Consider the following 12,784-nt stretch of genomic DNA (forward strand, 5'->3'; position numbering starts at 1 on the left):
AGCCTAGAGAGAAAGCATCCCTCCCCTCTTTTGTGGTGAGGGAAGCCACCATTGACAAGAAGGGGAAGCCCCAGGTCTGGATGCCTCCTGGAAGAGCAGAACGCTACACGGAGCCAGCGAAGCTTTGAAAATGCTGGCCACCCACAACTTCCAGTGGTGTTTCTAGAGTAGCTTTGCCATCAGCTCAGAGGAGGCAGAGAAACTGCAGATGCGGCTAACTGACCGAACAGTTTTGGTCAAATCTTGGCATTTCCGACAGCTTGAAGATCAAACTTGCATAGATTAAGCCTGAGCTTGGAGGATATAGATCAAAGCATTTAAGCAGAGGCAACTTTTGACTGACCTTGATGTACCAATTTGTGACTAGGAGAGACAAGACACTGGCTTAATATGATGCTCTGTGCCCAGGCTCCATTCATACCAGACACATTAGAAGTTCTGGGCACAGGGCCTGGGTATCGTCAATATGTTTTTAAAACCCTTCAGGGGATAACAATGTTCAATACAGCCCAAGAACCAGAAGACAATGAATGGCAAATTTCATTATTAACCTTTCATTACTTTTATAGTTTTGGAACCTGGTGACGTGGGATGACTAATTTCAGAAATATGAGAGTATTTAAGGAAATCAACACCCCCAAGTGTACATGTATACCAATCATCATCACAGCTTTTTCTAGTGATGACTTTCAACTTCTAGATCTTTATTCGTGTTCTCGTGCTACTAAATAAACAGCTAAGTTCACAAGACCACCAGTGATGGGATTTACAGAGAAGAGCAAATATGGCTGACCACCAGAGGCCTGATTTTCTCCTATATTATGTCTCTAGCAGCTTGAAAACCTTTAGTTGATCGATGTCTGAATCAATCCCTTTGCTAAAGATCCCCTGGGAAAAAGCCCAGGTGGCAATGTCTTTCCAAACCACCATGAGAAAGAACATGTGCACAGACTATATTTCCCGCACATAAACCACCCTACTTGTAACACGTGCCCATTGGCTGTGTCTCCGCAACGTGGCAGTATTCTTTAGGAATTGCACAGAGAAAGGGGGACCTGAGGTCAAGCAATTGAGATGCAACTCTCCCTTATCATTGACATCAAATATGTTTTTGAGATTTTTTTAAATTATGTTTTTATGAGCATGGGTGCTCTGCCTGCATGTATTTCTATGTGCATACCTTGTGCCCATAGAGGACAGAGGAGGATGCCGGATCCCCTAGAATTTGGATTGAAGACATTTGTAAGCTTCCATGTGCATACTGGGAATTGAACTAAACCACCCATATTGATAATTGTGTGTGTGGGGGGGAGATGTGTGCGTGCGTGTGCACGTCTCTGTGTGTGTATGTGCATATTCACATGAATACAGGTGTCCTAAGTGTGCATAAGAGATCAGATTCCTTGGACCTGCAGTTAGTTAAGGAGGTTGTGATGTGGGCAACATCCAATCCAATGTAGTTGCTGGGAACTGCTATACTTTAGGAGTGGTACACTCTAGCTGCTGAGCCATCTCTCCAGTTCCATTGGCATCAGGCATGAAAGGCTTTGAAGGGTAGAATTCTTGACTCTACCTTTCTATTTGTCTATTATTGTCTTTCTACCTGTCTATTATTGACACCTAACTATGAATATTAAAGTTGGACACATTTTGCTACCTAGAATTTTATTTTTGAATCTCCTAAGACAATATCTAATAAGTCATAAAAAGTGATCTGATGAATTTCTATAAGTCTCATTGATTTCCCTTGTTTTTACTATTGTATTTTACAAGGTAATACAGATCTTGCCTTGATAAGTACATCACTGCAGGCAATTAGATGACCACATATCTGAAATGGGAACCCATGTTTTCTAGATGGAATGGTGGTGATGGGGGGCTGGATTTCTTTGACTAGTTGATTAGACTTCCCTGTCCTTCAAAGAACGTTGTAAATGATGGCCATGATGTTAGAGAGAACTGACATTCACTAACCACTGGCTAAAAGTCGAGTACTGAAGACAATGTTTTTACATTTGTACATTTCTTTACTCCTTTGATAAGCCAATATGAGGGAAAAATCTGTCCCCACATTACAGATGAGAAAACAGATCTGAGAACCAGTCACATCTCCGCAATAAACAAAAGCACCATGGCTCAGAGATGTTGGTGGAAAGGGCATACGGTCCATCTCTCCAAACTCCACGTTTCTGAAGAAAGTTCATTCACATCTCCCTCTCCCCTCTGATATCACAGACAATATGCTGCCGTCAGACAAATTGAGTCACAGATTGGTACAGGGTGATACAATCCTGCTAGTCCCTCGTGAAGCCACCACAACCCCTATAATTCAGCAAGCCCGAAGAACTTGGCATCTCTTTAACTCCACAGAACAATCTCTGTCTGTAGGAAACACTGAATTATTTTATGTTCTTATCATAGAGATATGCAGTATGTGTGTGTGCATGTGTGTCTGTCTGTATGTGTGCTAGCATGTGTCTGTGTGCTAGCATGTGTATGTGTGTGTGCTCACATGTGCAAGCGTGTCTGTGTGAGTATGTTTTAAATCCCTTTTCTATAGGCAGAGTACCTGGTTTACTATAGGTCTCCAATAAATATCTCCCTCGCTATTGTTTCTTGAGAGTCAAAGAGTTGGGAGTAGCTGGTAAGATTTCTGAGACAATACAGACAAAGAGCTGGTGAGGACAGAGGGACTATGGAGTTTTACTCTCCATGTTGATCCATCAGCGCTAGAGTGACTTTAGTTAGTGACCCACAGTGCATTTTAAGCCAGCTCTAACCTTAAGCTGGAGGGGTTTAAGTGACAGTTGTCCCTCTTAGAGTGCTCACGCCATGTAAGAGTGGAAGAACTGTGTCCCCACACACATTTCCACTCAGGAGACACCGACAAGCAAGCCCTGATCTTCCCATTCGAATTCTTCCACCCTGCCCATGACAAGCTGTGGAGAGTTAAATTCACACCGGAATAAGAATTGGCAAACACAGAGGTGCGTGTTTCAGACTTGAAGAACAACAAACCAGAAGGCTGAATTCACTTCAAGAATGTGTGCAGAACCGCGGGCTTGAGTGGTACAGGCATATGTGGGCTGGGGACATATTACTCTCCACCTGTGAGGCTCGGCCATGCCACCTGCATTCAGCATTAGAGAATTCAGGGCTTCACTAAGTAAGGGTTAGAACATTGATGGTCCATGCCTACAGCATAATCCTCCCTTTCTTCCTGTTTCATCACAAGCTACTGTCTCTCTCCTCTCTCCCCCATGCCTCTCTCTTACCTGTCTGCTCAAAAATCAGAAGCTTGTCTTGGTCTTTTGCAGAACGTGAGAATGAAAGATTCTCATTTTATGCAGGATCTTTTCCATCATAGAAAACCAAATTGAAAAAAAAAATCTCCAAGAGAATCATTGTGAGTGGAGGACAGTTGCCCACGGCAGACCCAGCTGCTGCACAGCAAAGGCTCGCGTGAGCACAACTCTAACCCTTAGGATGGAGAGATGCAGTTTTGCCTGAACTTTCTGCACAGACAGCTGTGTGAGGGAAACAACTCACTGCTTCTGCACCTGACAGAAGCAACTTTAAGCACTGCTCTCTGACTTCAGATTCCTACGCACAGGAGACCGGCGCTGCGACGGGACCGCTTTTGTTCGGTCTGAGGACCACATCCCAGCGCATTTAAGTGACATGCTGTGAACGGGTACCCATTGTCAGGACATCCTCAATGTAATGGTGATTGCATGCACTTTCTTCCATTAATCAGTGATTTAAAACCCCTCTCAATACCCAGGACCTACAAATTACCCAGCTTTGATGGAAATGCTGTAAGAGAATAGGAAAACATGTCTCAAGGGAAAGAGGTGGCCACAGATCACTTAATACAGATGATGAGAATAAACTGACATGGAATAGCCAATCCTATTCAGATTTAACATGCTGGTCTCTTCTAACTTATTCTAGCTAACAACACCATGCACTGTCCCTTGTCTTCACGATACAACAATAAAGCTGCAAATGGTTAACCCAGGTCATAATTCCCCTACACTAGAGGAGGGTCTGCCAAGCAAATCCAGGAAGAGTAACAATGAAAAGGAACACTTCGGCTGCATACCTTAACCTCCTGGTTGGTAAAGACCTCGACATCGACCACACAGGCGACCAGAGTGGAAACATCACAGTCCATGCTAGGGGCTGGCATTCCCCCCTCCGGAATTCTCAGTGCAGAGTTAGGCAGCCTCAGAGATGGGGAGTGAAGGAACGCCTCTGGATGGATACTGCTGTGGCCAGGTCCTGGTGGTGCCCTGCTTCCGGGGAGTGGGGTGCGGTACTGGTTGGAGGCTCAGGCACCTAGAGCCTGCTCCTGCTGCACGCAGAGTCTGAGACAGCACAGCGGAGTAAAGAAGGGCCCGGCTCTCTCATGCCAATGACATCATCACAGAGACCGACACAAGCCGAAGCTGCCACCCCCCCCCCCTGCGCACACACAAGTCTTTTATCTGTAGGCAGTGCAGTAGAGCAAATTGAACATGATTACGTGCTAAATCTGAACTCAGACTTAATCAATTCAGGCAGCATTCGTGAGGAACTGAGTCATGGCTGTTGTTCCAGCTTATGTCTGCAAAAAGCAGTGGTGAAAAAAAAATCTAACAGCAGAGGTTCCGCTTTGGGAGGGGAGGGGAGGAGCAGCTGGGCAGAGGAGCCTCCCTAGGTGAAGGCTTGACAGTTTTCTGCCTGGGATGATAAGCAGGAAGTTGGGGCATTTTGCAGCTTGCCTGGGCTCTGCTAATTGCTCCGTGCCACGCACAGTAGCCACATATGTTCTGGACACCCGACTGTATGCTAGGCATGGACTGAATAGAAATCCATTAGTGCAGGGAGTAAGAGCTGGCTGTCAGTCACTGAAGTAGGCTTCTGGGCAAAGGAAAAAAATTAGAGGTTTGTGCAAATTCTATTTGGAGAACATTAAGTGCAGACCAGGGACTCAAAAGCACCCTTCTGAGCTCGGCATTCCAGGCTGTCTCCAAGGTCATTCAGACCAAAGGCAGTCAGTGGAAAGGACTTGCAGTGGCTGTCACACTCGGGGACAGATGGCAGGGTCTAATGGGTAAATTCATTCATGTGGGTCATTGTCACAGCCTCCGGGCTCAGCTTTGCTTGAGACTTTGAAAGGATACTTATCCTTGCTTTCTCTTTGTCCTAAATCCCTGAAGGGCAGGGCTGTGGCTGTCCTGAGCCTTGTGGAGTGTCACCCACAGAGGATGCTACACGTGCAATGACCACATCAATCAAGTGGAAATAGCTTTTTGTTTCCCCAGTGAGAGTAAGAAGGAACAATATAAGACTGCTCTAAACCACATTAGTCGCGCAGGTCTCAAGAGAACACACCAGCACCCTACCAGATTTATCCCAAATAAAAAGAAGCTGCGTTCCCAGTAGCCAGCAGAGGATCAGGACTCAAAACAGATGGGTGCCTTCTCAGTACGTTATTGGATAAAACGTTCTGATTTTACCCACAGATGAGAAAGAGGAAGATGGCATTTTAGACTGAGGGTTGACGCTTTGTGCTTGGTCCACCTTTGAATGCCAGGATTTAATCAGACATTTTCCACTCTAAAGGTAATTCTTCTGGAAGTGGATATTGAGACTGAAGAAGTGTGTGTGTGTGTGTGTGTGTGTTTACATGTTCTTCAGGCATGGTGGGAAATATATGTAATCATATATTCATAGAACTCAAATAACACTTTCTGAGGATGAATCAGTACAACATTCTGTACCAGATGTTCTTAAAGATAAAAAAAAAATCTAGTTTCCATATCGTCTAGGGGCTTAAAATATGACATAGAGATGCTTACACCAAGTGATTGTGGTGATGGAGAAGTGGTCCAAGAAACACTCAGTGAGAACATTGGAGGGAGAGCAATGGATGCTGAGTGTTAGATGCCAAGGTAAGAGGACTAGGACAAGCCTTCTTCTCTGCCACATTGGCAAGGCCTTGGCAGGCTGGGGAGTAAGGTGAGCTGACAGCACCTGGAAATGCCCACAATACAAAGAAAGAGTAAGACATCTGGGTCCGAGGTCATGGGAATTAAGTGTGAAGTTAAACAGGGAAGCCAGAGCCTGATGCTGTAAAACCTTGAGGGGCTCTTAGTGTCTACATGGTCAGCCATGGGATATGGCTGGAATAAGAATGACACCCCCCCCCCCCGTATGCTCATCTATTTGGATGCTTAGTCACCAGGGTGTGGCACTGTTTGAAAGGACTGGAAAATGTGGCTGTGTTGAAGGGAGTGTGTCGCTGTGGGTCTCACTCTCTATGTCTTTGTCTGTCCGTCTCTCTTTTTCCCTCTCACTTCTTTCTCAGCCTGCAGATCAGACTGCAGCTCTCACCTACTGCTCCAGCGCCATCCACGCTACCACGTTTCCCATAACTGATTACAATGGACCGAACCTCTGAAACTGTAAGTCCCCAATTAGATGCTTGCGTTTGTAAGAGTTGCCTCGTTCGTGGTGTCTCCTCACAGCAAAGAGTAGTGACTGAGAGAGAGAACTGGGCAAGACATCTAAGAAGGTCAAAGGAGTCTCAGATATATAAATACAACTAAATTTGAAGTATATTCCAAACAAGAAGGGTTATGACCCTTCGGCATCCATGCAAGAGGCTGAATAAAGGTGTATTTTTTCATATCCCATGGGATACCTCAGAGATTACTCTTAAGTTTGCACAGCTGTGGAGCTAAGGAGATGGCTCAGTGGGTCAAGAGTTCACAGTACAAGTGTGAAGACCTGAGGTCAGATCCCCAGTACCCACACAAGCTGGGGCCATAGTGTGCATCCGGAACCCAGGGGCTGTGAAGAAATAATGGGTGGATCCCAGAGCCCTGCAGATGCCAGTTTAGTGAAAATGGCAAGCTCCGGGTTCAGGGAGAGATCCTGCCTCAAAACGTAAGGTGAGGTCATAGAAGAGGACACCAGAGATCAAACATCAGGCTTCCGGTGTCCACACATGGATAAGTACTCTCTCTCTCTCTCTCTCTCTCTCTCTCTCTCTCTCTCTCTCTTCTCTCTCTCTCTCTCTCTCTCTCTCTCACACACACACACACACACACACAAACACACACACACAGACACACACACAAACACAGAATTTTAAAATAAAATTACAATATTTCAAAAACAGTAGCAGCCTGCAGGTAAATGTCTAAAAGTTGTTTATAAAGAAAATTCTGATTTGTACGGTTTTGAACTTCTGTGGTGTGTTATTTCCAGGGTCTAAATGAATGCCTGACCTTTGAGAGATACCTCAACAAATATCCAAAATATGAGAAGATAACCACCTGTATAGATGCTAAGAGGTAAGCAGAAGAGCTCTGCACAGTAGAGATACCTCCTGCACTGGGGATCCCAGGGAGCTTCTTCAGGGAGATGAGCATGCACACATGCAAACATGGGCATCTTCCGAGCTAGCCCAGCTGAGCCAGGGCACAGCTCTGTTCAGGAGTGTTCTTTCCAGTGGAAGCTGCCAGAACCTTCTGGAATTCAACCAAGTCATTGCTTTACCCTGGACCGTAGGGAGAAGCAATACACAGTGTGACACAGGCATCTTAGAAAGCACACTTTTCTGGTGTGGTCTGTGGAGAGACAGCTGACTGACTTACTCGCTGCCATGGGGCAGGCAGAACTGTACACCTTCAATCCAGGGGTAGCCTTGGAAGCAGCTGCTACATCTGTTTTGTTGCTGAGCACAGACATTCTCATTAACACCATGGTTTATAACATGTTGAGCTCCTTTTCTGTGTCTTTTTGAATTCCTAAAGTTTCTCTGTATTAGAGTTTCAAATCTATTTAGAAGCAGAAAAGACACAATAGCAACGCTGCATGTTCTCACTGCCCAGGAACAGGGATAATTAACTCGGGGCTAGTCTTGCACCCACTGCTCTGACTGGTACCCATGGACCAACAGTATTTAGCATCACTTGAGGACTTGCTGCGAGGCAGACCCTTGAGTCCCTCAGCACAGACTCAGACAATAATCTCTTCTTTCACGCATCCCGAAGGTGATTCTTAAGTAAACATTGGTTTCAGAGCCTAGCTTCTGGCCACGCCCACTTCCACACTCCGATGTCATTTCAGCTGTAGATAGTCCAGTAGCCCATGACTCTACACGGCCCTCTTTTGCAAACACAGTGTCTATCATCAGCCACGTTAAAAAAAAAAAAAAAATCAGGCAAAAATCCTTGGTGTCCCCAGTGGTCGTCCTGAGTGGAGTAACAGCAGTTAGTTCTCCTGCTGTTCAACACTCTTTCTCCATCTCCCCTTCCCTCCTCCTCTCCTTCACTCTTTCCTTTGCTCTCCCTCTCTCCTTCCCCTCCTCCTCTTTCTCCTCCTCCTCCACATCCTCCCCACGACCTCCTCCTGCTACTGTTTCTTTTCCTTTCCTCCTCTGTAACTCTTTGCTTATTTAAACCAAGATCCAAATGATTGTGTCTCTCACACCTCTTGTCCGCACTGTCTACGGTTTTCCTACATCCTGCTGGGTTCCCTCTTCCTTGGGGTTTATTGCATAGGTGGTGAAACTGTGATTTGTCCCTTATAATTCCCTCATCTGGATTTTATTGATGAACTATACACTTTCCACGTGGTGAGTTTGTCCGTTTACTATGGGCCCTGTGTGCTGGACCCAGAGCTGTAAGAAACTCAGGATTGGGGAGCTTCCTTCATAAACCTTGCTGTACACTGCAGGGAGCAGGTGCATGCTGCTGGCTGGCTCTCTTGGTAATGTTAGTGGCCTCCAATCCCAATGCTAAGATCTGCTTGTGTACTCTTGATGGTATTTCTTTTCATATATCTCACGGTCTGCTTCCCGATGGTGCTCCAGAGATCATGCATAGTTTTTAGCTGCATATAAACTCATGGATTAGACATTTTCTATGACTTCTAATCCATCGCAGTCCGAGCTTACTGGTGTGCACACAGCTCAACTGGGGCTGTTGGGAGTCTAATGTGGTTGGCTTCTGAGTCCTTCTGACAGATGCCAGCAGTCTCTGAGAGAGTACCTCGCCTTCTGGTATGACAAGATGTTCCAGTCCTATCTTGTTCATTTCCTGCCCCAGATAAGGAAGCTGGGCATTTCTCCAAGGAGTCCTGGTTCCATTTACTAAGTACTTCAAAATATTTTAAGATCACAATCAACAGACTTCAAGATGCTCTTTGTACCGCAGTGGATATTCTTTATAAGCCTTTCCACTGGGCAGAACTAAAAAATATCTAAATATATTTTGAAGATGACATATGAGCTTAGACTTTTAATTCCAAGTTCAATCCTGGACACTAATGCCGAAATTCATTTGTCATATATCTACGTTCCCTTCCTTCCACACCAAGTATCATCAAGCCTAAGCAACAATACAGTTAGTCATCAGCTGTATCTCATGCTGGTGTGCCCAGTCAGCAGCCTCGGGATGAAAGGAGAGTGCTCTCAGGAAGGATTTTCTTTCTAGCTCTTTTTATCTTTAGGATGTAGCTCATGAAGGATATATAGATTATTACACATCACTGTCAATGGAAACCATTCCTCTCTCCTACCAAGCAGATGCCAAGTGTGGTTCGTTTGTTTTCTTTCATTTGTGGTTCTTAGAAGTTGCTTTTTTCTTTAAATTTAATTTTGTTTTAGAAGTCCATATAGTATTTCCATGCTTCAATATAATAAACTAAGGAGCTGGGGAGGTGGAGACAGGGATCTCTCTGGGGTTTGCTGACATACCAGTCTAGCTGAATCTGAGAAACGGCAGGAGAAGAGAATTTTAATCTTTGAATGTAGAGACTATTCCTCTTAACTTGAACTGTGGAGCATCTGAAATCAGCAAACGAGGGGAGAGGCATCGTGTATAATGCAAAGAAATGTTTCTCAAAACAGAGACTGAAGAAAAGGGAACCTGAGAAATGGGCATGAAAGCAAAACCCAAAGTAAGGCTTTTGGTTTGCTTGTTTGTTTAAAAAAAAAAACTAATTTAGAATAAACACTGAGTATAATTGGTAAACTATTAACTAAATGAATATCAGGATATGTAAGAAACATAAATCAGAAGTAATTAAAATCTATTATAATTGTGTCACAGGACCTCATCAGGGTTAGGACTGTGCTGTGTTTTAAAAAGAATCTGATTAAAATATAGGAGGTAAAGATGTCAAATTATTTTACTTTTGACATGCTAGGGTCATCATGAGAAGAAAAATTACTGAATAGATTAAAAGCTAGTCCCATGTCCTCATCCATTTCAAAACAGCACTTTACCCAGGCCAGTTATAAAGCAGAAAAAAGGCCAACATGTCCAAGTGAGGTTCTGAAGGCAAGAAGGAACAGCCTTGAAACAACGGAAGACATGACAGCCACGATGCCATTCAAACTGACTGAAGCCCACTAAGCCCCCAGGCAATCATTTCCGGGTGCATCATGAACCCTTACAATTCTAAATCGAAAAGAGACTTAGCAGAATCTGCAAGAGGAAAAGGCGTCACCTACACAACAATTGCAAGAATGATGGCTGACGTCGGCAACAATGGCAGTCAAACTATGCGACAACATCTTTAAAATTAAAAGGGGAGGAAAGGGTTAAATCACCAACTTGCATTTCTACTTACAGCAAGAGAAATGACTTTCAAATATGAAGGCAAAACTTTAATAGCCAAAAATTAGTGTCTAATTTTATGCATACGAAATGACCCTAATGGTGGATCAATGGTTCCCTTGAACTGTGAGTCTAAAAGAAATTTCTCCCAAAAAGCAAGGGGGAACCTGTGGGGGAGGTGCTGGAATTAGTTTTTGAAGAGGGCAACATAACTCCACCGTTGTCAGTGATCACTCAAGTGTGTACCTAGGTCAAACAGGCTTAAGGTATCAAAGTCACACCTCGAGAACATTAGTAAGCAATGCAAAGGAAGGAAGAAAAGGAAGAGGGATACAGAGCACATGGAACAAACAGAAAATCAACTCTAAGATGAGGGAATAAATGGAATCAGTTGATACTTACTTTAAATGTTAAGGATCTATCAACATTTCAATTTAAAGCAGACACTATCAGACTGGATGGAAATAGAATGCAACTCCTCCCTTAAAAGGTAGATATCTGTAAGCTACAGAGCCAGACTGAGAACAGAGCAGTAAGAGGAGGGAATCAGGAGGGCCCGGATTGACACTAAGACATGATTAGAAGACAGGTCTCAACTTTACAATCAGTAAAAAGTCACACCTGTGGACGTGAAGGCCGCTCCCGAAGAAATCTCCAGGTCCACAAGGCGGAATGCGACGGAATTAAAGAACCAAACAGCCTTGCACTCACAGTCAGGTATTTTAATGTTTTGATACCCCCGACCTCTATTATTATTAGAAAAGCTGTCTGCAAAGATAAAAGATTTGAACAGCTCTACCGGTAAACCTAAGCTCGTTGATATTCATAGAATCACCCAATAGCTAAAGATCATAAATGGTTTTCATGTGCGTAGAGAGTGCCCACTGCTGTGTTTGGAGCTAAACATGCATCCACCCCCCAACCTCACCACACCCTCTGACCCCGCCCCTCAGGCCCCAAGTGTTGAACACTTGGTCTCCGATTGGTGGCGCTGTTTTGGGGGAGGTTATGGAGCCTGTAGGAGGTAAAGCCTTGCTAAAGGAAGTATGTCACTGGGGGCAGGCTTTGAGCCTCACTTCTTGTTCTCTCCCTCTTTGCTTCTGCTGTCTTGCCTTCCCCGCAGTGATGAACTCCATCCCCTGTAAGCAAAAATAAGCCCTTTCTCCCCTAAGTTACTTTTGTCAAGGCATTCTATCACAGTAGCAGAAAAGAAAGTAAGGTTTAATCATTCGTATGTGAAAAGGCTAACATTTTCATAACTCCTGATCTGAAGAATGTACGTGGAATTAAGTTGCAATCCTACAAAATAGGACACTGAGTAGCCTCAGGTGCCTGAAATCAAATTATCCTATTCTGAGTCACTCTTCAGAGACACATTCTAAAACAAAAATTTTTAAAGAATATTTTAAGCAGAATGATATTGTCCTAATGAATCTCAACTAAAGTAGGACTAGGGATGGATTTCATAGCCTTGGGCACACACCAATAAGAAGAATGTAAAAGGCAATGAGATTGGGCACCAATACCATCTCATTTGGTAACAGAGAAGGGGAAGTAGCTCTCATCACTCACTTTACAAGGATAGCATAGTAGGAACGCTAAAATTTTCTAAAGTCATTTTCATAAACTTTCTCCAGCGATCGCACTGTAGAAACATCTCCACAGAGTCACAAGTAGTCTAAGCATTTATGTGCAATAACATAAAATCTCCCTAGTAGGATCTATTTAACTTGCACCAAGTACTAAAGACTAATTAAGTAAATGATCATATCTAGGGGTAGAATCATTATTTAACTTCTGTAAGTACATCCTCAAAGCAGCTAATGCTGTAAGGAAAGGTGTAAGTTACGTGAGGTGTGCATAAGTTATGTTTCATTGATACAAGAATAGAATACATGTACATACAAGAAGCTTAGAAGGAAACATGTCAATATAGTAACAGTGCTTAATCCCAGATAGAAGGAATTACCACCTATTTTGGTTTCCCGTTTTATTTCATTTCATTTCCCAAATGCTGTTGTGATGTAATCACGCCCCTTTAATAGTAGGCAAGAACAAAATGGCTTAATTGGTTGTTTAAAAGAAAATCCTGAATGAGACAAGATATATAATTCATATGATAGTATTTCCCCGAGAACCTTTGAAATTAGCGAGTCTAATCCTGT

The 12,784-nt window shown here is 43.8% G+C and overlaps 1 protein-coding gene across 3 annotated transcripts in view; it reads right to left on the reverse strand.

The window, feature by feature from the left end:
• The window catches only part of Rcan2 (regulator of calcineurin 2), a 235,339-nt gene that overhangs the window by 83,109 nt on the left and 139,446 nt on the right, over positions 1 to 12,784 (reverse strand). Inside the window, exon 1 of one of the 3 annotated variants that reach the window (XM_057751778.1) lies at positions 4,106 to 4,399. The exons of the other annotated variants lie outside the window; for them this stretch is intronic. Coding sequence (XP_057607761.1) covers positions 4,106 to 4,192 — 87 coding nt within the window. The 5' untranslated portion in view covers positions 4,193 to 4,399. Of the gene's footprint in view, positions 1 to 4,105; positions 4,400 to 12,784 lie in introns of those variants that run through there. 3 annotated transcript variants of the gene reach the window in all.

The sequence above is a fragment of the Chionomys nivalis genome, chromosome 19, assembly GCF_950005125.1.
Source record: "Chionomys nivalis chromosome 19, mChiNiv1.1, whole genome shotgun sequence".
In the NCBI taxonomy this organism is placed as follows: domain Eukaryota; kingdom Metazoa; phylum Chordata; class Mammalia; order Rodentia; family Cricetidae; genus Chionomys; species Chionomys nivalis.